Raw genomic sequence first — 23,604 nt, 5'->3', positions numbered from 1 at the left:
TAACGCGTTACATTTTTAAGCAATAATCGCGCATTTTTCTTGGGAAGAGTGCCCGGCTCAAAAATGAATCTACAGTTCTCATTTTTCTCACAAAAGAGCGATCCATGTCGTTTATGACGTCGTTAGCGGTTTTACATTCAATGGTGGCAAGAAATAGAAAGCAACAGTTTTTACAGAAAAAGAATCTGTAACGCAAGTGATTAAAGACGTGCATATGAATATACAAATTGAATTTACTCAATTACCAGAAAGTTTAAATATAAAAAGGATCATAATCAAAATAATGTGTTTCTCTTATATATCTAAAATATTTCATTAAAGTCGATATCAAACTGCAATATTTAACAATATTCAACAAAAATGTCCAGAGTCTAAAATGACGTGCAAAACTAAGACTAAGCAGTTTTTAAGGGGTTATTTTTTTTTTTTCATCGATTACAAAATTAATTATAAGTTCATAATGTGCTACTTCAAACAGTCAGAATAAAATGTGATACATGTATTAATAATTTTACTCATTTAATTAATATTTTAAGCAATATTTAGGAGGTTCAACGTATATGTCAAGTGGACTTTATTGACGTGTAATTGGTTTTGTTTAAACGGAATGCGTTTAAGAGTAGTTTGAGTAATTGAGGAATCTTGATTCAACACAAATTGAAATTGCCCTTTTTATTCATTTGTTTAAAACAAGTAGTGTATGATTTTTTACTCATATTTCAAGTACAAGGAGAAAGCGCTATCAAACCGTAACGTTTAAACGTCACCAACATCACGCGTAACGTGATTATAAATCGGGATCGTAATTCTTATTAGTAAACTTCCGGTCAAATTTTACCTGAATTTACCTGTTCAATATTTCTTAATTTTTCTGATCCTCTCGTAGTTTTTTCTGAAGTCTATGTTCAGCATAAGTTAGAATGGGTTGTTTGTTGACAAAGCTCGGGTTTGGCCGAGCCCATCATCATGAGGAACTTGTGGAAGAGCCACCCAAACAGTATTCATGGTAAGTTTACACCGGTATCGAGCGTAAACAACAGTTGAACAAGGCGCTGTGATTGCATAAAAAACTATTTTTTTCCACAATGATAGAGAATTTATACACAAGCCTGAAAAAAAGAAATACACATGTAACACAAAAATGCACGTATTGGTATATTTTTATATATATATACAAAACATAATTATCACTAGGCCTATATGTAACTTAATTCCTTCTAAAGTGTAGCATTTTATTTAAACGTGGTGGAATTAAAAGTGTTGAAGGAATAGATAGTGAGAAATCATATTTGACCCTGATGCTACATGCAAACTGGTAGGCATAACTGATTCCTATGGTTAATCGATGGTAGAATCTCCTGATTTAGCTATATACCTTAATAAAGCCATTTGAAATAGCTTGATTAGCTATTTTATCATAGTCTTTTCTGAAATGTGCAGTTTTTTCAGCATATAAAAAAATGCACTTTGGCGCAGTGAAAATTTTCAACTTTGAAGTCACATGTATCAAATAGCATCTCCTTGAGAGACTTTGCAATCAAAGTTCTAAAAGCTTTGGGGCTATTCAAAGTAATTGATTTGTGACACTTCAGTTATTTCTTGAATGAATTTATAAAGGAGATTAATTATGGTCAACAAGTTAATTGACTGATAATCCTGCATTCAGCACAATGTAAAGTAATAGTCCATAGCACAAAATGAGTAGTCACATAATTTTTTTGTCTAAAAACATATTTGACAATGTCAAAAACTGTATTGAAGTAGCTTTATCAAGCTATTTTGAATAGCTTAATAAAGACATATAGCTAATTCAAGCTAATATAAACAGTTAAACCTCATTATCTCGAACTCAATGGGGCCAAGAAAAAACTTCGAGATATCCGAGGATTCGAGATATCCAGGGTGAAATACTTAAAGAATAAGTAGTTGGGACTTCCAAATCACTTTGCCATATCCATGGTATTCGAGATATTCATGTTCGAGATACCGAAGTTCAACTGTACCTAAATCAAGATCAGGGTGATGACAAGGCAGGGCATCAATTAGCCTCTGTTATGAGATTAAAATTTGTTATTGCTGTATTTGTGTCAGTCAAAGTAGGGTTTTTCTGTCAACTTTTCTTAAGGGCGTTGATTTTGATTTGCCCGAGGCTTCCAAAGAGTGCAAAGTTGTAGTTAAAATGCTAAGATGCAAAAGACAGGATGCATTGGTATGGGATGAACTGATAGACAGCATTAGATTTTGCAGATCCTTAAGAAATACATGAAAGTACATGTATATACCGAGACAATTGGGTAGACAGAGAGCAAGACTTAATCATCCCTCTAATATTCTCAAACTCTACTGGTGAATTTCTTGTACATGTATTACCCATTTCTAGATCATATGATCTTGACTCCTGAAATTCAAGGATCACTTTTTGGCACAACATCTGCTGCCCAGGTTTGTAGGAATCACCAATGATCAAGTTGTAACAATTTACAACTCATACCAGGCTGATCTCCTATTGTGTTTGGAGGATTTCTGGAAAGAAGTTACTTGATGGCACACAAGATGGGAAATTACTCCCCAAGATCAGAAGCCATTGACTCTTTGCACATGTCTGTGAATCCTGTCTATATAAGATTTCAATTTAAACACTTTGTTAACCATGCCAGTGGCAATTAAGTGCAACTACAGAAAGGTCTTTCTGTGTTCTGAGGCGATTGAAAACCTATGTCTGTTCTACCATGAAAAATAGATTGACATTGCTTGGACTCTTACATATGCATAGGGATTTTTTTTTTTTTTTAAGAATTTTAGGAAGTTATCAGACAAATTATTTTTCATCTGAATGAAATAAAAAAATGTTTCTTTGGAATATATATATAATTATATTCATTCAAAACCACGAAAAACAAATGCTTAAGCAGGGTAATTGCTGTAATGAATGAATGGATATTTACTGCATTAATATTTTTAACATTTTTTATTTCTGTTTGAAGATATAAGGTACCGGTATATTATTAGAAAAAATTTCTAAATTAAGTTGATTTTAACTGGTAATAGTCTTAAACAGGGCTTTTTTTCACTTAATCGAACTGTAGATTTTGTTCAAAGAAAACACAAAAACCCAGGAGCTTTGACAAGAGGCTTCTCCCCCTGGACCCTTACCAGGGCTTTGCCCTGGACCCACTGGGGCCTTAAGGTGGCCCCCAGATATCCTGCTTTTCTAAATTCTTGGAATGCACATTATTCTTTTCTAGTTACACCCCTGGTGTTGTTGAAATAAATTCAGGGTAAGCTAATCAATCCATATTTTGAATTCCTGAAGTATTTAATCAATTAATTTACATAAAATTAAGTTATATGTGTTCTACATTTCTGTTGAGAGCAGATTTGAGAGGGGGGGGGGGGGGGCTTACTTATCCTTGAGCTTTTTGCAAAAAAAAAAAAGGTGCAATTCGTTGATTAATGCAGAAAAAAGTAGGAAGGGCTAGGGCCCCCTTCGCTCCTTATTATATTTTAATATGTATATTTATAACAAAGAGCTCACATTTACAAACAACTGCAATAAGAATATAGTTATTCATTGAATTTCTAGATCCATTGGTTGTATTGTTACTTTTTAAAAATTTTGTAACCATTGGCAGTAATGTATACAGCTCCTCTGTGATTAAGCTAACCTTTATATAAAAAAGGGGCCGTTCTGATACAAATTTGGTTATTAAGGATCTATGTTTAATCTTTGATGTATCATCAAACATTGAATTTCAGAAGATTTGAAGAGTGCAAGGAGTACCTTTTTTGAACACTGGGCATTACATATTGTTGGTGCTAATTATATTGTTCCTTAATTGACATGATATGAAACATTTTCACCCAGCGGAAAAATTTTACCACGTGCTTGAAATCGATTGTACATATATTATATATATGACATATGTATATGAAATATATTAAATAGCATTTTAAGTCCATAGACGCATTTTTCTTATTTATTGGTAGGGAGTAATTATGGTAATATTGTACTTAGCTGATTGTCACCGTAGCCATGGTAACACAGCTAGAGTTTTCAATCTATATGACAGGTTTTGTAATTGATTTTCTGCAAAGTCCATATTTCTAATAGGGTTTTTTTCTATCCTCTAATTACAAATAATTAAAATAAGTGGTATATTTCCTTAATGTTCCCTAACATGTCATGATACTATGGTACTCAGGAAAAAATTAATCTTTTCGGAGAGTGTTATACTGTTATTATTATAGATAATAGTTATCACTGTTTAAATTATGCAAACGTAGGATGGAAAAGTATCCAAAAATATATTTGTTAAAGCACCATAGAACAAAATGAAGGAAAATAATAAATAAAGTGATAAAAGTCAATTTAGACTAAAATAAAAATGCAGTACACTAGTGTTTCATTATGCATATATGTGGTCATGGGATTTTTTTTCCCACAATTATCTAAACAATTTTCCCAAAGAAAGTCAACTATTTCAACTTGGTTTGTAGGTTTTATATATGATTTAAATAAACAAACCACATCCAACCTATACTTTTTCATATAAAATCTGCATATTTGAACTAAGCTAGAGCAAGGTTCACATATGGTCTTATTTGTCCTTGTAAAATGAAAAAATAGGACTGTTCAGTATTACAAAGTAATGCCAAAGACATCAAATAGAGCCATAATGAATATGTATCTACTTATTAAAGTAACATAATTTTCATGCTACTCTCTGCATTATGACATGATGAAGTGTGACGTCCCAATTTCCTGATTTTTTTTTTTCACAAATTATTTTCGGTACATGTATACCAAATTTTAAAGTAACAAGTATATAATATATGTTTTTGTAAAACTGTCATGGGTAATACTTAAAGCTGAACACGCTTCGTAAAAAGAATCTGTCCGCCATATTCAATATTGGACTCGCGCTATATCTGAGGGCCCCTATATATAGAGCCGCTCACTTGGTCACTGTTCAGTGTAATCAATCGTCACCGGTGTAGACGGACGTATGCTATATAGCACTTGGTAGCGACAAAAATAACTGTAATACTTCTTCTAATGCAGGAAAGTAAGATACCAAAGAGATCTACAACAGTTGCACAGGTCAGTGCAGTATACAAACACAAATATATGTAACTGCAATAAAATGTAAACAAACGTAATGCAAGATAACCATCACGAACACGGGTCGCCATTCCACGCCGATACCCGTGACAATAAAGCAGTCAGGTGTAACGAATGCGAAGAGTATACCCTAGTGCTGATATCTTAGATAGTATTATCGAAAATGGCGTATGCCTATTTACGAGTCATGTTCAGCTTTAACATATTATTCTTTTGATCAAGTGCTTTTAAAGTAAAACTTGAGTTCCTTTTCAAGTATTACCCCAACTTACAAGTTGAGTGTTCTCTAGCTAATATGACAGTTTCCATAAAATACTTCACAAGCAATGTTCTCCAATAGGCCAACAATGACATGATTTTGTTTGATGTACCCCTTTTAATCTTTTTTTAGTACTTTAATTTCTCTCTCTCTCTCTCTCTCTCTCTCTCTCTCTCTCTCTCTATATTGGTTTCTGGGGAAAAAAAGATTGTCTGTATCATTTTTAAGTTAGGTTTATCATTTTCCAAAGATACATTTTTTAGATTTAAAGTATCATATCTGCATCTGTGGAAGTCTACCACTTTTTTACTCCATCTCCTGCCTAGCGCTTTTCTACAAAGTCTGTTTTTGGTTTGCTTGGGTAGCCATTCGGTCATAAAATCTTATTGAATTTTAAAGATCTTGCGTGATTTGAACTGGGAGCATACAAACCACAGGCACTTGTTTCGTATACAGGGCACCCCCTACTTATTTTTACCAAAAGGTACCTAATTCAGTTTCAGACACCCCCACTTCAAGCTCGTATTTTATTAATATATCAATCATTAATCTACTTTAAAATGTCATCCTTCGCTTTGAGAGACTTTTTTCTTGTCAAATAAATCGTTTCAGACGTCTCTGGTCGAGCCTTTTTATTGTAAACCACTCATTTATTCCTTGAAAATTACGTCCATACATATTAAGACTTTAGATGGGATACGAAACTTCCAGTTGGGGTTGTAAATGTGGGATAAAACCAGAGACTTGAGTATTCCATTCCAAGGTCTCTGGTTATGCATATATATGATTAAGCAATGAATCATTTTTTTTGAAAGATATAGTCTCATAACTGCAATGGTGTGTGCAAACAAATGAGTAACGCACGTTAGCGTGTTATGAAAATTTGTTTGCACACACCGTTGCAGTTATGAGACTATATCTTTCATTGCTTATATTTACATTTTTTAACTCCTTGCCTTGACTGCAAATGTGATTCATTTTTCAAAATCCCTGTATTATCCTTTGGGTAAGTTACAATTAATGGAAGAGCCAATGCAACAGCTTCTGTTCAATGTGAGCGTTATTTTTGATTTTCGCTTATGATGTTGCACTTCCACAGAGTTCAACGTTTGTGACATCAAAATAAAATGCATGCTTTAACCTTTTCGTGTTATGGTGTATTGAATGCCGTAGATATCCACATATTTTATAAGCAAAATACTTGTGAAATGTAAACATTATATAATATATTATATGATATATTATTTGTTGTAAAATCTTCATTTACAGTTTAGAGTAATTTTTTAAGTAAATTTATTAAATTTACAGGGTTGTCCCTAAGACCCGGGGGTCGTGGATTTTCCCTGCCTATAATGAAATAATCCCCCGGTTATTTTGGCATTCCTCCTAAACTCCCCATTAGGGGAGAACTCAGAACCCCCAGATCCCCTTCTACTTTTTAAATGTCCCCTTCTAATTCAATTCTTAGGGACAACCCTGAATTTATATTTAATTACACATATTTCTGTAGTACTCTAACAGACTTGGAATATTATAGTCTGATTAAGTGATGGTAGTTATAATGGCTCTACAAGCCACTTTAGAAGAAGCCCCTTCTTCCTTGTCATCTGTATATCTGTATGGTTCCCACAATAAGTTCGCAGATAGAAGTAACCTCACCCTCCTCAGGCTTTAAGAGTAGACTGAGTCATTTTTGAGTGGATAAATTAGTTAGAAGTACTACAGAATTAAATGACCTATGTTGTTTCCATGAAATTTAGAAGGAGAGTATCTTTATAAGTTGGAGAATTGAGAGTCTGGTTAATAAACCTAGAAGTAGGAAGTATATGCAAGGAAACTGTATGGGAATTTTTATTGTGAATTTTCACAAGGGCCTAATTTGTAAATATTTCTCATCAAGTTCCTGTTCTTTTTCTTGACTTAGCTTTGCTTATTCTGCACCCATATATTATTATCCTTTGGTAAATGGTGTGGACTGAAGTTAAGGGAAGGTCAAGTCAGGGTAACTACAGTCAAACCTCGTTATCTCAAACTCAATGGAACCAAGAAAAAACTTTGAGATATCTGAGGATTCGAGATATCCAGGGTAAAATACTTAAAGAATAAGGGGTTGGGATTTCCATATCAGTTCGACATATCCATGGTATTTGAGATATCAGTGTTCGAGCTACCCAAGTTCAACTGTATTTTAATTCAATATCATGGGGAGATCCTGACTTTTTTGTTACAGTCATCTTCTGTTCTAGTATTCAAAGATAAGAATTGTGCTGCGACCTAATATCATTTCATATAACGTAGGTGAAGATCAAAACAGTTTTTTTCTAGACTAAATATTTTTAAATAATCCACTTCAATGAAGTTGAGAAGAGCTTGTTCTATACCCCCTCCTCCCCCCAACAGCAAGTCCCTTAAAGTTTTTAAGCCAAGTGACAGACTTCAGACCTAGCCTGGACTAATCTTGCATGACTAACGTATCTACATGTACATGTATAGTGATCTCTCTTGTGAGACTTTTTATTGTGCTGCATTTCAACTTAAGTTTTAGAAGATCATATGAAGAGTTTAGAGTAGTTTCATTTTCAAGTAATAACAGAATGTACTAGGATGCAGAAGATATAAAGTTTCGTAGGATACACACTTCCAAACTGGCTGTAAATTCAAACTTACCGATATACCCTTTGTGTATGTGTTTGTAAAATTCATACATGAATATGTTCTTTAGTGCATATTGCATAATTCTGCTCAAAGAGCTATTTCTTTAATAATTGATGCTAAATACAGATACTGGAATAGTAAATTGTCCTACAACTTCAAAGTTAGAAGGTAAAATATTGACAACATTAATATTTCATAATTTATTTTGCACTTGTTAAACTTAAGTTTTTTGTTTCTTTTTGGTCATCTAATGATAAAGTAATTAGTTTTGATCAACTTTTGACAGTATCGCTTTGTTCCACTTTGAATGCTAGAGAATTTTTATTTGCATAAAACGTGATGTGCTGCTTCCTATTATGGCAATTTTGTTTTCTTGGTAATTTAAAGCTGCCATTCACCTACCCATTTCCTTAATGTCGATGATTTATAAATATTTCATGCCCCTGTGATAACAGGTTTACAGGTAGTCAGAGAGAGAGAGGGAGAAAGAGCCATGTATCTTTTCTATTCTGATCATCAAATGCTCACTCATTGATTAGACTTTGATCTTGTGATCAATATTAAATGTGACAGCAGACTTCTCGGAGGGATTGTTGTGGATAACACAACCTCACATGCTAGATTAATTTCTATGGTGAACCAATGAACATTCCACATTGATGGTGAAACAAATATATTGGAATGTGATGGTTGATTTGTTGAAATGAGGCAAAAAAAAAAATTATTATGAAATTGTGAATGGACTTCAATTTTGAACTTTGATTTGTGAAATTTCCGGAATTTTTCTGTTTTTAAACATGTGGGCAGCTGATGGTGTGAGATTTAATGAATTGGAGAGGAAACCATTTTGTTAAATGTAGTGATTTTTTTAATTATTAGAATGAATTTGTAACTCTAATCAGGAAGTGTACTTGTGTATGCCCAATTTCTGGAATTCAATTTGTGGACTTGAGAAATCTCTACCCGGATGCTTCTAGACATACATGTATATTAAAAGTGTACGTCATATGCTAAAGCAGGCAGTTTGATTGCAGATTGCAGTGAAATGTCGCTAAAGGCAGTCAATAATTTTCACACACTTAAGTGACAAAATTGAATGGATCAGATTTTCAATGCTGCTTTATTAAACAATGAAAAATATTGCATGAATCAATTTTGCTGCATATTATGAACTGTTTGAACATTTACTGTGAAAGATTGAGGGCACGTATTAAGAAAGCCAGGTAGTCAACTGTATTACATGTGTGTTGTGGCTTCATGTTTAATCATTTTTCAGATATTAACTTCCACTTTATATTTTCACCTTTATTTCTTATGAAAACCAATCAGTGGCAGATCCAGCACTGGCATACCAGTGCCCCCCCCCCCCCCCCTTTGAGTTTTTCTTTTTTGGTTTGTTTTGTACATTTTGTTTGTTTAACTTGACTATACTCTCGATCAATGTAGTCCCAACATTCATGCACATATATCAGGGTAGATTCGAAAGAAATTTCTAGTCAAAAAAGTCTGAATCTATACTACAAGATGTTGCAAACAACAAGATGTTGCAAACGTTCATCCCCAAATGAACAAAAAAAATTCTAATATTTAAAATGAATGCATGAAAATTTATTGATATCTCAGGTTTTGTGTTACAGTAAGCAAATATATGTACATCACACAGATTGATGTGCTACAATTAAAATAATGGGACCTGATTTATTTTTAGGGACAAAAGAAGGGAGATAAATGTGAAGGACTATATGATAGAAAACCAATCAGATTCAACTCTAGGGAGGGTACCAGGACAGGTCAATGGACAACAGTTTGTCATCCAAAACTGTAAGGTATACATGTTCATCTTAATGGTATCAGTGCTTCCAAAACAGCAACACCAGCATATTGTTATTGGTGGGGGGAAAAAGGTGTCTGTCCAAGTTAGTTATTTACATATAGATAGTAATGATAATTTTTTTTAGAATATCGTATAGAATACATACACATAAACTCTGAATTAAAATGCTCTTTATTTCATCTATGTGACTGATCTAGAAAAGGTTATTATAAGACTGAGAAGATTTTTTTTCCTTGATCAGAATTTAAGATGATAGGCTGTGTAATAATTTTAGTTTGGGACAGAGGAATACCGGTAGTTTTCTTGCCTATAGGTCAAATAAATGAAAACTTTAATTAAGGACTAAAAATCATAAACTTTTTGTCTCATTAGTTTGGGGTTTTTTGTCTTAAAAAAAATGTATTGAAGCTGTATAAGTATACATGTATTATTATTATTCAATATATTTTTTAATTTTCAGAACTGTAATATCTATGTGTTTGACTACATAGCAGCCATAAATATAGATGATTGTGTGGATTGTAATATATTTCTCGGACCTGTAAAATCTAGGTAAGTGTCATGCTGTGAAATCCAATTTTTATAATTGGTTTCTTTGTGTACTGAACAAAAAAACTTTAATAAGAAGGTTTAACCCAGAGAGCATGTATTAAAACGGAACTATTCATTTTAAACAAGTGTGGAACACATGACAAATATATTAACAGAGGCTCAGAGTCTTATCATTTACCAATATTCTGCTAAAACCATGTGGTATTAGGGTGTAATATTGAGCATTTACATGATGTAACTGTTTTTTCTCCTCTAAAAGCAACGGAAATTGATAAGGCCTAGATAAATAAATTGTGTGTTTCCGGTTCCTCGACCGACCCTAAGATATATGAGCCGACCCTAAAAAATTTATCCACAGATATCTTTCCAGGAGTAAACTATTCCAATTTCACTATTAGAAATCCTAATCTCGATCACTTCTGTGTTTCAGAAATGCATATCCTATACACATCAATCAGAATTATTTTGACAGCGATTTTCCCGGGGGAAAATGGTAGCCTGCTTACCAATAAACTATCAAAATAAAATAAAGTGTTTTCCTACCTACCTACCCTATTTTTTCTCAGGTTGGAATAGGAAACACGCTATTTATTTATCTTGGCCTAACTGATATTTGAACAAATGTTATTGGCTAAACTTTGGAAAGGCTCGAACCTTTTTTTTTATAAAAAGAATTGAAAGGTGATGTTTGTTTGCATTAGAATAAGGATAGATTTTATCACTAAATTGAAACCCTGCCTTGAACAATTTTATTGGAAACATTATTGATAAATAATTTAATTAGATTGAACAGTTGATAAATCATTATAAAAACCTTGTGTCAAATTTGAAAATGATTCCATTACTAATGCAACCTGGTGTAATGATGTCAATTGATTTTGCTTTGTTTGTTGTTTATAAGAAAAATCAATAAAAATGGGAAATATTTTGATTTATATAAATATGACCATATTTATATATGGTCTTTAAAGTAAACTTTAACGCTTTCCACATTATGTCTATTTTCAGTGTATTTATACGGGATTGTAAAAACTGTAAAGTTATTGTTGCCTGCCAGCAGTTCCGGACTCGAGACTGCAGTAAGGTGGACGTATTTCTCTGCTGTAACACACAGCCTATAATTGAGTCATCCTCCGGAATGAAGTTTGCCTGTTATCAGTACCACTATCCCGAACTCAAAAGTAAGCACCTCAAGAATGGTTGGAATAACATAGAGGCATTTTTGCATGTAATGTAACTGGAGATAGTAACATTTACATTTTGATCTATGGTTACATTCCAAAGTCATTAGTTCCAGACCTTGGTTGCACAGAGTGTCTTGTAAATTAAGTGAACAGCTTGTTTTCTAAGACATGTTTCTTGAAAATTTGATTAGATACATGTATGCAGTTATGCATTTATTTACAAGTACATGTACTTTTAAATGCATTACTGCTTATTTCTTTCATTTGATTAATGTTATGAGTTTTTATTTTTAGTAAAATTACAAACATCAAATGAATTTATTGAAAAAAAGTACATTATTATTTTGGACCATATGATGACCTGTACGCAAACCTTAGAATCATAAAATCCCATACATGTTGAAGCTTAACAATCGACAGATGCAGTAGCTAATTTGGATATTTTCAGTGCAGTTCAAAATGGCTGGTCTGAGTGTATTCAGCAATAATTGGGGAAACATCCATGATTTCTCACAGGATCCAGACGAACAGCACCATTCTCTTCTACCAGAGGTTAGAGGGATTTAGAATTACATGTACATCTCTTCTACAAAATTTAGCTCTAAGGCATTTGCCCATTGCATACTCGTATAGAAATGCATGTATATAATGTGCCTGCAATGCTTTATAATGAAAATATTGCATGCATTTTATGTTATGATTTAAAAATCCCACAGCATTGTATGTATGTACCGTGTTTGTTGATTTGAGGGTCAAAAATGTGCTTTGAATCCAAAAATTTAATATCACCTATGCATGTATTTGACATTTGTACAGAAAAAAACCTATGTCGATAATAAAAATATCAATTGAATTCCATTGCTGTAGGACTCCATTGTTGAGAATTTTGTGCCCCTACCTAGCACAGAGCAGTTTCAGTCAGTAACTGTGTCAACTTCTAGAGTGGATAGTGTCGTGCCATTAACACTGGGTCCCAGGAGGAAGACGTCAGATGAGGTAAGTCAACAGATCTTTTGATATGCACGACAGTTAATCACTTTTTATCAGCGATAACTTTATTTTTGCATAATTATGCAAGAGGGTGTGCTTAGAAAATTTCATTCTTGCGTACATTAGTATTTCTAAAGACTATATAAAGTAATAACCACAATTTGTGAAAATTTTGTCTCACTGATCAAGCGTACATGACTATCTCGCAAAAATAAGGTGTCGCAAAAATTTGGTGATCCACAGTATATAACAGCCAGTGTAGATTAAATATACTTGGAATAAAATGACAAGCATTAGAATTCTATCTACCCTAAACATAAAAAATTGCACACATTAATCAGGAGGGGGATATAAAGGTACCATGATTGCATTTTACTACTTAAGAAAAGTTTGCCTCCAACCTTGAAGAATTATGTAAAAGGTGTAACACTTACACTGGTTGCAAGAGAAATAAAAAAAGAGACAAACTTTTTTTTTAAAGAAAGGTAAATGTATCCTTAAGTAGAATGAAGTATGATATAATAATTATATATGTTATAGATCAAGAAATTTTGCCACCTTTAAAGTTGTGTTTCAACACTATTAAAGTGTACATAGTTGATTTGAAATCAGTTAAGTTGTATATAATTTTGATTTCTGAACAATTGGTACTAGTTGTGTCTTTAAATTTAAAGTCATAAATGTAATGAAGTAACAGTCCGGCCTCATTAATCCATATGCATGTGTTCCAGAGTAAATTGTCTGGGTTAATAAATCATCTGGATTATTGAAACATACTTGGTATATATTAATATAAATTGTTCCCCACAGATTTCCTCCAGAAGGTGAAATGCTCAGATTATTGGTGTCCAGATTAAGTAGGCTCCACTGTATTCAGAAATAACTTACACATGTATTAACGATAATTTGATGCAATTTTTTTTTTACAGTCATGCCTGGTTGTATTTTTTAATGACGGCAAGAACTCCAACATCACAAGAGCACGACAATTTATTGATAAATTATATGAAAGCAATGTAAGTTTATACTTAATACTTACATTTAAAAAATGTAAAATGTTGTACACTATTTGCTTAAAATGCATCATCAGTAACTTGTTCTGTACTGTTTTGTAGCCAGATATATCATTAGTACAGACACGAGATATATCCATGGAACCGAGTGATGCATTACGAGTGTTTAGAACAGAGAACTACGCTCCATTTGTTCAGAGAGGTACTTTTATTCTTTATTACATTAGTAGTGTTACTTGTTTGTACAACACTTGCATGGATAAATCACAACTCAGTGGACAAAAAGTCACAATTTCTGAAGTAAATACTATAAAATCACATACTTTCATTGGGTCAAATTTTCATTGTTTGAGGAAAAAATATCAGTTTGGGGATTTATTTTATAATTTCGTGGGTGAAATTGATGAGTAGTTATGCATATAAAATTTTTACATTTTGTTGTGGACATGAACTTGTTGGTCTCTTAATACCTTGAAAACAACAAAAAATAAGCCCACTCAAAAATTATTGATTTCATAGAAGATATTTTTCCCCCACAGTACTATTTTGTACTAGTGAATATTAAGTCCCTATAATTTTTATAGTCTGTAATTAACAGATAGTCTATCAAAATATCACTTTAAAATTGATAACTGCAGACTAAACTGATAATGGAAATCTGCAGAATTTTGTATCAACAAAAATAAGTAATGTCTATACAATATGAGGGACATTAGTCTATGTTTATTTTTTGAGACTAACACATTGTAAGGAGTTACACATAGTTTTTTCTCCAAAATATGAAGTTTCAAATCATTGATTCAGAGTTAAGTTTTCCTCTTCAGGAAAATAGAATAAACATTATTCTGTATGTAAAGATTCGGGGGAGGGGTATGCAAGATCTAAATCACATTATCGAAATGGCTTTGCCTTAATATCTGCTACTTTTTTTGTAGGATCTGTTATAGGCCTAGAATTTAATGGTGAGGGTTGTATAGAAATCATCCGTTCAGCGTTAAATGCCTTCCAGCAGGAAAATATTTGTGACTTTTTCTGTTCTGAAAGCCGTTCAGAAGCAGAGAAAGAGATTGAAGACTTTTACAATTATGCAGACATGCAAATGGCTGTATGATGACAATTACAGTAATGTTTTAGGACTTAAAGTGTTGTGAAAGTCAATTTGTACTTATTTTCGTAAGTTTCTTAAAGTACTGTTATGTACAACATTTTTATGGTAGTTCTGTTCAATAGATCTGACAAGAAATGTCTCATGTAGTTTTTGCATTGGTTAAAACTGTGATGTTTAATAATGATGTTTAATAACATTTTTAGAACAAACGGTGCATTTATCATTTCAAGCCAAGAAATACATTTTATGATTAGTATTTGTAAAGAGTTGTAGCATAATTTGTTCAACTTTGTCAGACTGTAAACATAGAAATTTATTTGTGGTACATGGTTAATTATAACAACAATGCTAGAAGAAATTGTTGTCATGTAATTTATTTGGCATTAATAACACAGTGGAAATGACCACCAGATGTATAATTTTTGCTACAATATAATTATGTACATATAATTAACATGACTGTATAAGTATCCTGTTAACTTTAGTTATTTCTGCTCAGTATTTTGTTTGCAATCAGGTCAATCTTTAAAATCCAGTACATACAAAGCTGAGAAACTTGTGATGTTCAGTTTACCTTTCCTAGACAGGATTGTACTCGATATCATTCATCATGGTTGTTAATTAAATCACTGTTTTGCTTTATGATGATGTTTAGTATTTTTTAGTAGTTTGTATTATATAATTATTTATTTTACTCTACAATGAACCCACCTGATCACGGCAGTAGTCTCCCTTTAGAATTTACAAATACAGATCATTTTATTTTTTTTCTATGCCATTAATGGCAGACAAGGAGTTTAAGTTGATAATATAATGATTTTTATATCGTCATTTCAACAAGTGTACTTGATTTAGTATACAAATCATTTTTTGCAAAAGGATACCAGATTTCTGCACATTAAGTAGTTGTTGTTAATGTACCAACTTACTCAGTACATTCCGTCCTTTTTGTTTACCTGTGCTATTGACTTAGATGAGCTTTGCCAATAAAATTTTGCAAGATACATTTCACTATGTGATGTTTTCCACATATCCGTGTTTTTTTTTTTTTTTTTTTTTTTTTTTTTTTTTTTTTTAAACTTGGCACTTATGTGTCTTCTAAACCATTTTCAAAAAAGCAAAAGCTTTTCATTGAGTCTATAAATTAACATCTGCCTCTGATTGGCTGAATCAAGTGTTCAACATCAGACTCTGATTGGCCAGGTCCAGAATTCCACATATGCCTCTGATTAGCTAATTCACCATTTGCCTGTGACTGGCCGAGTACTGAATTCCACATATGCCTCTGATTGGCTTATACAAAGTAGAAGAATTTTATGTCCAGCCACTACACTTGCTTGTGTATTTTTACTATTTCATGTGAATGTCAAGTATACAGTGCTATATTTTCTTGAACAAAATGCCTGTAGAATGATCAATATTACATGAACTTTTATTTTCACTATATGTACAATTATTTGACCACTGATCTTTATATTGACATTTTTTTCTTTTCTGAATGATTCTCTGTTATTTTCTTGATAAAGAAATGATTTTGGAATACCTGAAATGCATATTGCAACCCCTCCTTTAATATTGAGTTTATTTACCTACCTGTTAAATTAATGAAACAGAAGTTACCTGTAAATCTTGCTGTAAACTCAAATGAGCATTATGGCCTTTGGTCTATCATTTTGTTTTTATAATAAATTTTGTTTATATTCTATAGGTTAAATACTATGTTTTGGTAACTTGTGTGAACTACATCTTGTTCATTGTTTTTTATTTATTAAACATATCATAAAAACATGCTTTATGTCAATGCCTTTATTGTTCTGAACATTCCATTCTTATTAATGATGGAACTCAAATATCAGTTAACTGTATTCATGGAAGTAATAAACATACAATAACTTGTGACTTTTTAATGCTGATGTAAATTGTAAAGAATACTGTACATTTTATGATGGTGCAATGAACACACGTATAGAAAAAAGTAACATAGTTTTACATTTATATTTTCATTGAAATTGTCAGTGTCATATGTGTTATGTGAATTGATAGAAAAGTAAATGCATAAAACTTAATTGCCTTGATATTTCTCTGAATATCATCGACTTTGAAAGCTGTTAAAGGTGAAGAAAAATCTAGTCGGTATACCTTTGTCCTACCCAGCCATTATGATGTCTACTCCGAGTTGTAATATTTGCAAATCTTTAGCATTTTTCCAATGTTGACTTAATCTAACGGTGCATTTATAAAGAGACTGTAAGGAAGCTCTAAACACTGCTTATCAAAGACGTTTAGCCACTTAGAGTTATCTGTCCTTAGATGTAAAAATTTTACTGTAAAAAGCATGATTTATAATTAATCTAAGTATTGTTAGCATCATATAAGAGCAATATATTGTCTTTATACATTATCCACATGTATTTTCAGATTGTCTAAGCAACTGTGATTTTTTTTTATATTTCAATTTAAACAATTTTCTTCGGGGGGGGGGGGGGTCTGATGAAAATTAAAGTAATACTTTCCTCATTTTCGTTATCCCTATATCTCCCTTCTATGCAACCAAACAAAATTTAACACTTTGATATTACATGTAATTTGAAATTGATGCCAAAACTCATCAGATGACTTCAAAATTTTTTATCCAAAATGTAGACAACCGGAACTCGCCATCAGCCGATGCTAGGAGGCTGTTGACTCCTTACACTGTAGGCTGCAGAAGTTGTTTGTTGAGAAACATTTCGACTTGATTACAAATTCCCAGCAACTGAAAATCAGCATCACCTGATCTGAGAGTGCTGCAGCCATCTTCGAACGCCATCTGGTGTCTAGTCTCTCTTCTACCGGAAGTTGTCGGTCTTTCTGTCACGTACCTGTCTTCAACGTGTCGTGTGTGTTGTCTATCCATTTCTTCGTCTCTCCTATAGTGATGCATGACAGAATCATGCCCATTCTCAATATGACGCAGTGAAAATCCGTTTTGTAACAACTCATCCAAATGTTGTGATTGTGTATGTCTTCCAGGCCTTTTACGGAGAAACTGATTGTTCCCTGACGAGGCCTTCACAGGCTTTTGGTTTGAAACTGGAGATTTGACTGATCTTGGTGAAGGCTTGTCTCTCTTCACCATCACTGAAAAACCCTGAGGCCAAACTTGCATGGGTGACCCTTCTCTTTGTTTCATGAAGTTTCCACGAACGTTGAAATAGTCCAGTTTAACCATTTTGTCAATGACTTGGGGGAAGCTTGTCAGTTCATTATTACCGAGGTCCAGCACTCGTAATTTTTGGAGCTGTATGATTTCATGAGGAATAACTTGTATCTTATTCCCGTTCAATTTCAGCTCTTCCAATTTTGGACACGAAAACAGTCCCATTGGAATGTTGTCCAATTGATTGAAACTGGCATTCAAATACTGCAACTTTTTCATCCGTCCAACAGAAAGTGTGTAGAGTCTGTTCTCGGAGATATTCAGGTAATGCATGTGCACAAATCCTTCTGCAAAATGCTCGATTTCATTTCCTTGCAAATGCAGTACTTTCAGTTTGGCAACCGTGGCAAAATGATGAGAAACATGGCGGATTTTATTCCCAGCAAGGTTTAAATATTTGAGATCAGGAAGATTCGTTATGCTGGATGGCAACATCTGAAGCTTGTTGAAGCTCAGGTTTACCTCTTTCAGTTGTTTCAAAGAGTCAAAGTCTGGTGGCAAATTAGATAGACCATTACCTCGAAGTTGAAGAACTTTCAATGAATTTATGTGACAGACAGGAAGAGGGAGGTGCTCAAATTTGTTATCTGCGAGGTTTAAATAATGGAGCTTAGCCAAGAGTGATAGAGCGAACGGTAAATACCAAAGATGGTTGCCATGGAGGTCAAGACATCTTAAGTTCCCAAGAAGACTGATGTTATGTGGAACACTTTCAAATCGATTTTCCCCAAGCCGAAAATATTGCAATGCTTTTAATGCTCCAATGTTCTGTGGCAGAGAAGACAGTTCGTTTCTTGTAAGATTGATATCTTCCAAATGTATACAGTTTGTCAGTGTTTCTGGCAAACGATTGATTTTGTTATCATGAAGATAGAGAACTTTTAATCTTCGCATTCTTCCAATGGCACCAGGAATTTCCTGTATGGCATTGTGGGATAGCTCAAGGTGCTGAAGACCAGTGAAGTTCAGGATATCCCTTGGGAAGTCCGTCAAATGATAATGATTGAGTTTTAGCTCTAGAAGACCCTTTTGATTTTTGGCCACTGAATACCTTGTCGGCTGCTGGGGACGGGCCGAATTCCGAGGCCTTGCCAAAGGACGTCTTGTTCTGTAGACAATCTTACCGTTCTTTGTCCGATATGGGCCCGATTTTGTAGTAACCGTGTTCCATGTACCGTACTTTGAGGTACGTTTTGACATAATCTACAAATGAGTACAAATATGTCAAACTGATTGTATGTGAAACTCAACCAGATGCAGGTAATATGATGTTATCACTGTCCGAGGGAGAAGAATCGTACTCACCCGTTGTAACTTTATAAACTTGTTAGATGATAATTAAAAGGCACTTCTTTTATATCTATTAACACGTCATAGTCGATTCAGCAAGAAACGGGACAAGAATTCATTTAAACAGAAAAATCTTACCTTGAAAGAATGCAAAGATATAGAGTAGCATCAGGTAAATTTCCTTGTACCATGTAGGTGTATTGATTTCACAATTACCTATTGACCTCGACATGAATATTTAACGCCTTTCTGATTAAGTGAATCTATACTCTACTGTTAAGAGCCAATATTGATCAAGAGAAATCCGAAGACAATCAACAAATTAGTTGTTCTAAAAGGCATGATACACAAGATATCTTGCATAATTGCATAATATAATTTAATGTATGCAAACTTTTTTTCCTTATTATACTTGTGGGTATAGCCCCCCCCCCCCCCCACCTTCGATATTTTACTCCCGGGCTGGTTGGAATTTTTCTCTTACTCATAAATTCTATCTCATGAATACCAAAATACTAGTAATCGTTCCATACAAAAATACCCCACTATACATACACATAATAAGATATATATATTTGAGAGATATCCATGTCTCCCAATTGATTCGATACGCAAGCGCATGTTCTATACGTAAGAACAATTTCTAAAATGAGGCAAGCTATTGACAAATAAATTTATGATACAAGGATATCAGCAGTCTCATTATAAATCAACATTTCGCAAATTCTATGTCTGAAACAATGACCCTGTTAGCCAAAACACTCTATCGTGAAGTCGAATGTTGACTGACGTTTTTCATAATAATATTATTCTTTGGCCATTATTTTCATACTGAATTGTCTACGGATTTTTCCGTGTACCCGACATGCCAAGGAGCGCACGGCTGGTGTGACACCGGTCAACTGGGGTTGCTTACTCCTCCGTGGCCTTTGATACCATGCACCCCTGATGTTTTTAGAGGTCCGTGTATGCTCTACTCACAATTTGTATAGTTTCAGTGGACTTTTGAGCTTTTTCATAGTAGAGTATTTGTTTTGACAAGCCTTTTTGGCATTCAAGCCATTGTACTATTTATTTTGAAAATAAGATAAGTTGGCAATATAAATACAGGGGGCACTGCAGATACTAGATAGACTTGCATATATTTCTTTTTGAGTCTTACGTCATCTTGATGTTTTCCAAACCGTACATATGTACCAAACTTAATTCAAGCCAGAACAATAGTTTAGAAAAATTACATTTGGCATTTTGAGAGAATTTAAAAGAGTATTCTAAAAGAACATGTAACACCGTCCAAAAAAAAAATGATACAAAGAATTATGGCTCTTAATGAAGTCTACTTGAATACCAATTTAATTTTTTTTTCTCAAATAAGAAAAAAAAATCTCTTTTAGAGAGAAGTATTAATTTTTAAAGAATTTCACATTTTATTGATGTTTAGTAACGATGGAAATACAGTTCATTGAAAAAAAAATCATGTACCGGTATCTATTCGAATACTAGTATGCATTTGTTTTGGTAACAGGATATATTGGAATCAGACCAAAGATTAACAAAATTATTAATTCTTATTATAAACACGGCAATAAATATCGAATTCAAAAACCAATTAGAATAAGATATGTTTTTGAAACACTGATGCCCCTGTATGGCAACTTATAGCAAAGGTTAAACTTTTTCAAATGCAAATTAAATATTGTTGGTACCCAAAGTAAGGCCTTGTCTCGAGGAATATACCTTAAAATATGAAAGCCCTAGCAGCAACCATTGAATAGATAAGGAAAAGGTTAAAATTTTTCAAAAGTAAGTCAAACATCAAGGCCAAGGTCAAATGGTCAAAATTAATGGTTCCCAAGGAAATGCCTTCTCACAAGAAATACACATACCAATCGTTCAAAAGTTAGGACCAAGATTAACGTTTTTCAAAAGTAGGTTAAACTCCAAGGTCAAGGTCAATGAATTACAATTGTTGGTATCCAAATGAGGGTCTTGCCACAAGGAATAGACATGTTAAATACGAAAGTACTAGCACCAACTGTTCAAAAGTTATGGCCAAGGTTAAAGTTTTCCAAAAGTAGGTCAAACTCCAGGGTCAAGGTCCAATGGTCAAAGTTGTTGGTATGCAAAGGACGGTCTTGTCACACAGATTACAAATGTGAATTATGAAAGCCCTAGCACCAACTGTTCAAAAGTAATGGTTTTCAAAAAGTACGTCAAACTCCTAGGTCAAGGTAAAAAGGTCAAAGTTGTTGGTATCCTAAGGAAGGTCTTGTCACAAGGATTACACATGTGAAGTATGAAAGCCCTAGCTTTTACTGTTCAAAAGTTATGTCCAAGGTTAAAGTTTTTCAGAAGTAGGTCAAACTCCTAAGTAAAGGTCAAAGTTGTTGGTATACATAGGAAGGTCTTGTCACAAGGATTACACATGTGAAGTATGAAAGCCCTAACACTTATTGTTCAGAAGTTATGTTCGGTGGGTCAAAGTCTAAGGTCAAATATGATGGTGCCCAAAGAAAGGTCTTGTCACAAGGAATACTCATGTGAAATATGAAAGCCATAGCTCCTACCAATCAAAAATCATAGGCAATGGTAAAGTTTTTGCGGACAAACAGACAGACAGACGGACGGACAGGGCAAAAACTATATACCCCCGAGTCTTCGATAGGGGGCCTAAAAATTATGTTTATTGGTATAGCCTTCTAGTATTTAACTAAAACTGTCTGAACATTTTATTAAAGACTTTTTAACATATAATGCTATTTTTGGAACTAATTGCAACTACTAAAATTATAAACCGATATAGTATTATGTTATGATGTAATCTACTTTTGTACTGGGTTTTATTAAAATTGGACCAAACTTTTGGGAGTTTGAAAGAATTTCAATTTTCAAAGATTTTTGTATTCGAATTGAGCATAGCAACATCGGTTTTTGATATCCAAAACAGAGGAATGTATTGAACTGTATATATATGTGTAGTTTAATTGTATGCAAAATTTCATTTATATCACATTGACCAACTGTAGATATGAAGAGTAGAAATTTTGGAAAAAAAATTCACGTACTGTTCTGTTTTACAAACCAAAGTAACATCATTCATCAAAATAAATACGAAACGACCAATAAAATTGTGTTTCTTGAGGCAGGCTTCTTAATTGTGAAACAAGATTTTTTAACATTGGAGCAAAACTGTAAAAGAAAGAGAAGAATTGTGAAAGAAATCGCAGAAGTCATAGCAGAACTGTTTACTGAAATCAAACCCAGATACTCAAAATTATGTATCGTTGTGTTATTGAAATCTAAAAACATGCAGGAGCAGTTTGAAAAATCATAAACTGTTTTGGAATTTATGGTACATTTTATATAAACAGTTTGAGGCCCTTAGCAACGATTTTAATAGTTTGGGACCAACCTCCAAAAAAATTGACAAGCAGAAAACAAACAGCGAAACAAAACAAAAGAAAAATATACACTGTCCAAATTCGAATATCTTATGGGAGAGGGCTTGTCTTACTTTTTGGTACATTTTTCTTTTCAAATGCTGGGTTTGCCAGTGCTCGACCTTACAACAACAAAAGGGGGGCAACCAGCATCTATAAGTGAATATTTACAAATTAAAACTACAGCAAAAGCCTATACTCAGAAAAAAAGTGGGGGCCAACCCCCCTCCCCCCCGCGGTCTACGGGCCTACGTTTCCTGGAAACTTCATCGAAGCCACATTCCATGAAATATTTGTTCAATTTGATAGATACATTTCTTTCTGTACATTGTAAGTAAACTATGGAATCACATTTAGGGATTTCCTTGCTAAGCAATGTAATCAGAATAATTTGATTTGCGGACTGCAATGCGTTATTCGTTCATTATTGCAGCTATTTACCTTATCTAGACAGGTTTGCAAGATGTTTCAGTGCAAGCAGTTGCATTTATACTTGCAATTTCATGAATGTAAATTGCACTTGCTAAGATTTTTATTTTATGTTACGGTGTATTAAGAGTATGTTACACATTTATTATAAACACAATTTAAAAATTACAGTTTAAAAATTGAGTTTTGAATTGTTATGATCAAGGAATTACTGGTATATGTAGAATATATAGGAATGTTAAACCCCGTGGCTTTCCATGCATTCTTAGACTCTTAAATGTTAAAGAATTGCTTTTACTCATGAAGGGGCTTCCCTAATAATCTAAGCTACCCTAAATAAATATTTGCTGAACACTAAAAGTCAAGAGGCACAAAATTTATTTGACATCATACTCTTGTTTTTCGTATAAAGATCTATTTTGGATTTCAAATCGATGAATCCATGTATCAAATACTTACTCAATATTGAAAAACTGGTCATTTTTAATGCTATCTTTGTTCAGTACTACAAACCTGGCGAAATTAGGTA

General features: G+C 33.3%; 2 protein-coding genes across 3 annotated transcripts; one reads left to right on the top strand and one right to left on the bottom strand.

The window, feature by feature from the left end:
- Positions 1-837: 837 nt before the first annotated feature.
- LOC133175751 (protein XRP2-like) lies at positions 838-15,723 on the top strand. 2 transcript variants are annotated; one of them, XM_061310860.1, is made up of 9 exons: positions 838-1,006; positions 9,745-9,862; positions 10,331-10,422; positions 11,431-11,603; positions 12,055-12,158; positions 12,474-12,602; positions 13,526-13,612; positions 13,712-13,811; positions 14,545-15,723. In XM_061310860.1, exons 1-9 carry the CDS (start codon positions 921-923, stop codon positions 14,718-14,720), a joined length of 1,065 nt encoding a protein of 354 aa, XP_061166844.1. In that variant the 5' UTR covers positions 838-920; the 3' UTR covers positions 14,721-15,723. The 2 variants fall into 2 exon arrangements, with proteins under 2 accessions (XP_061166844.1, XP_061166845.1); XM_061310861.1 differs by lacking the exon at positions 838-1,006 and adding an exon at positions 8,823-9,259.
- A 1,683-nt stretch (positions 15,724-17,406) lies between these two features.
- LOC133175823 (leucine-rich repeat-containing protein 1-like) lies at positions 17,407-19,116 on the bottom strand. Its single transcript, XM_061310948.1, has one exon. It carries the CDS (start codon positions 19,114-19,116, stop codon positions 17,407-17,409), a length of 1,710 nt encoding a protein of 569 aa, XP_061166932.1.
- Between the last annotated feature and the right edge of the window lie 4,488 nt (positions 19,117-23,604).

The sequence above is a fragment of the Saccostrea echinata genome, unplaced genomic scaffold (assembly GCF_033153115.1).
Source record: "Saccostrea echinata isolate AGI-Se365-2 ecotype Australia unplaced genomic scaffold, CSIRO_AGI_Sech_v1 ptg000064l, whole genome shotgun sequence".
NCBI lineage: Eukaryota > Metazoa > Mollusca > Bivalvia > Ostreida > Ostreidae > Saccostrea > Saccostrea echinata.
The sequence above is the reverse complement of the archived record's forward strand: the minus strand, read 5'-3'. Positions and strand labels throughout refer to the sequence as shown.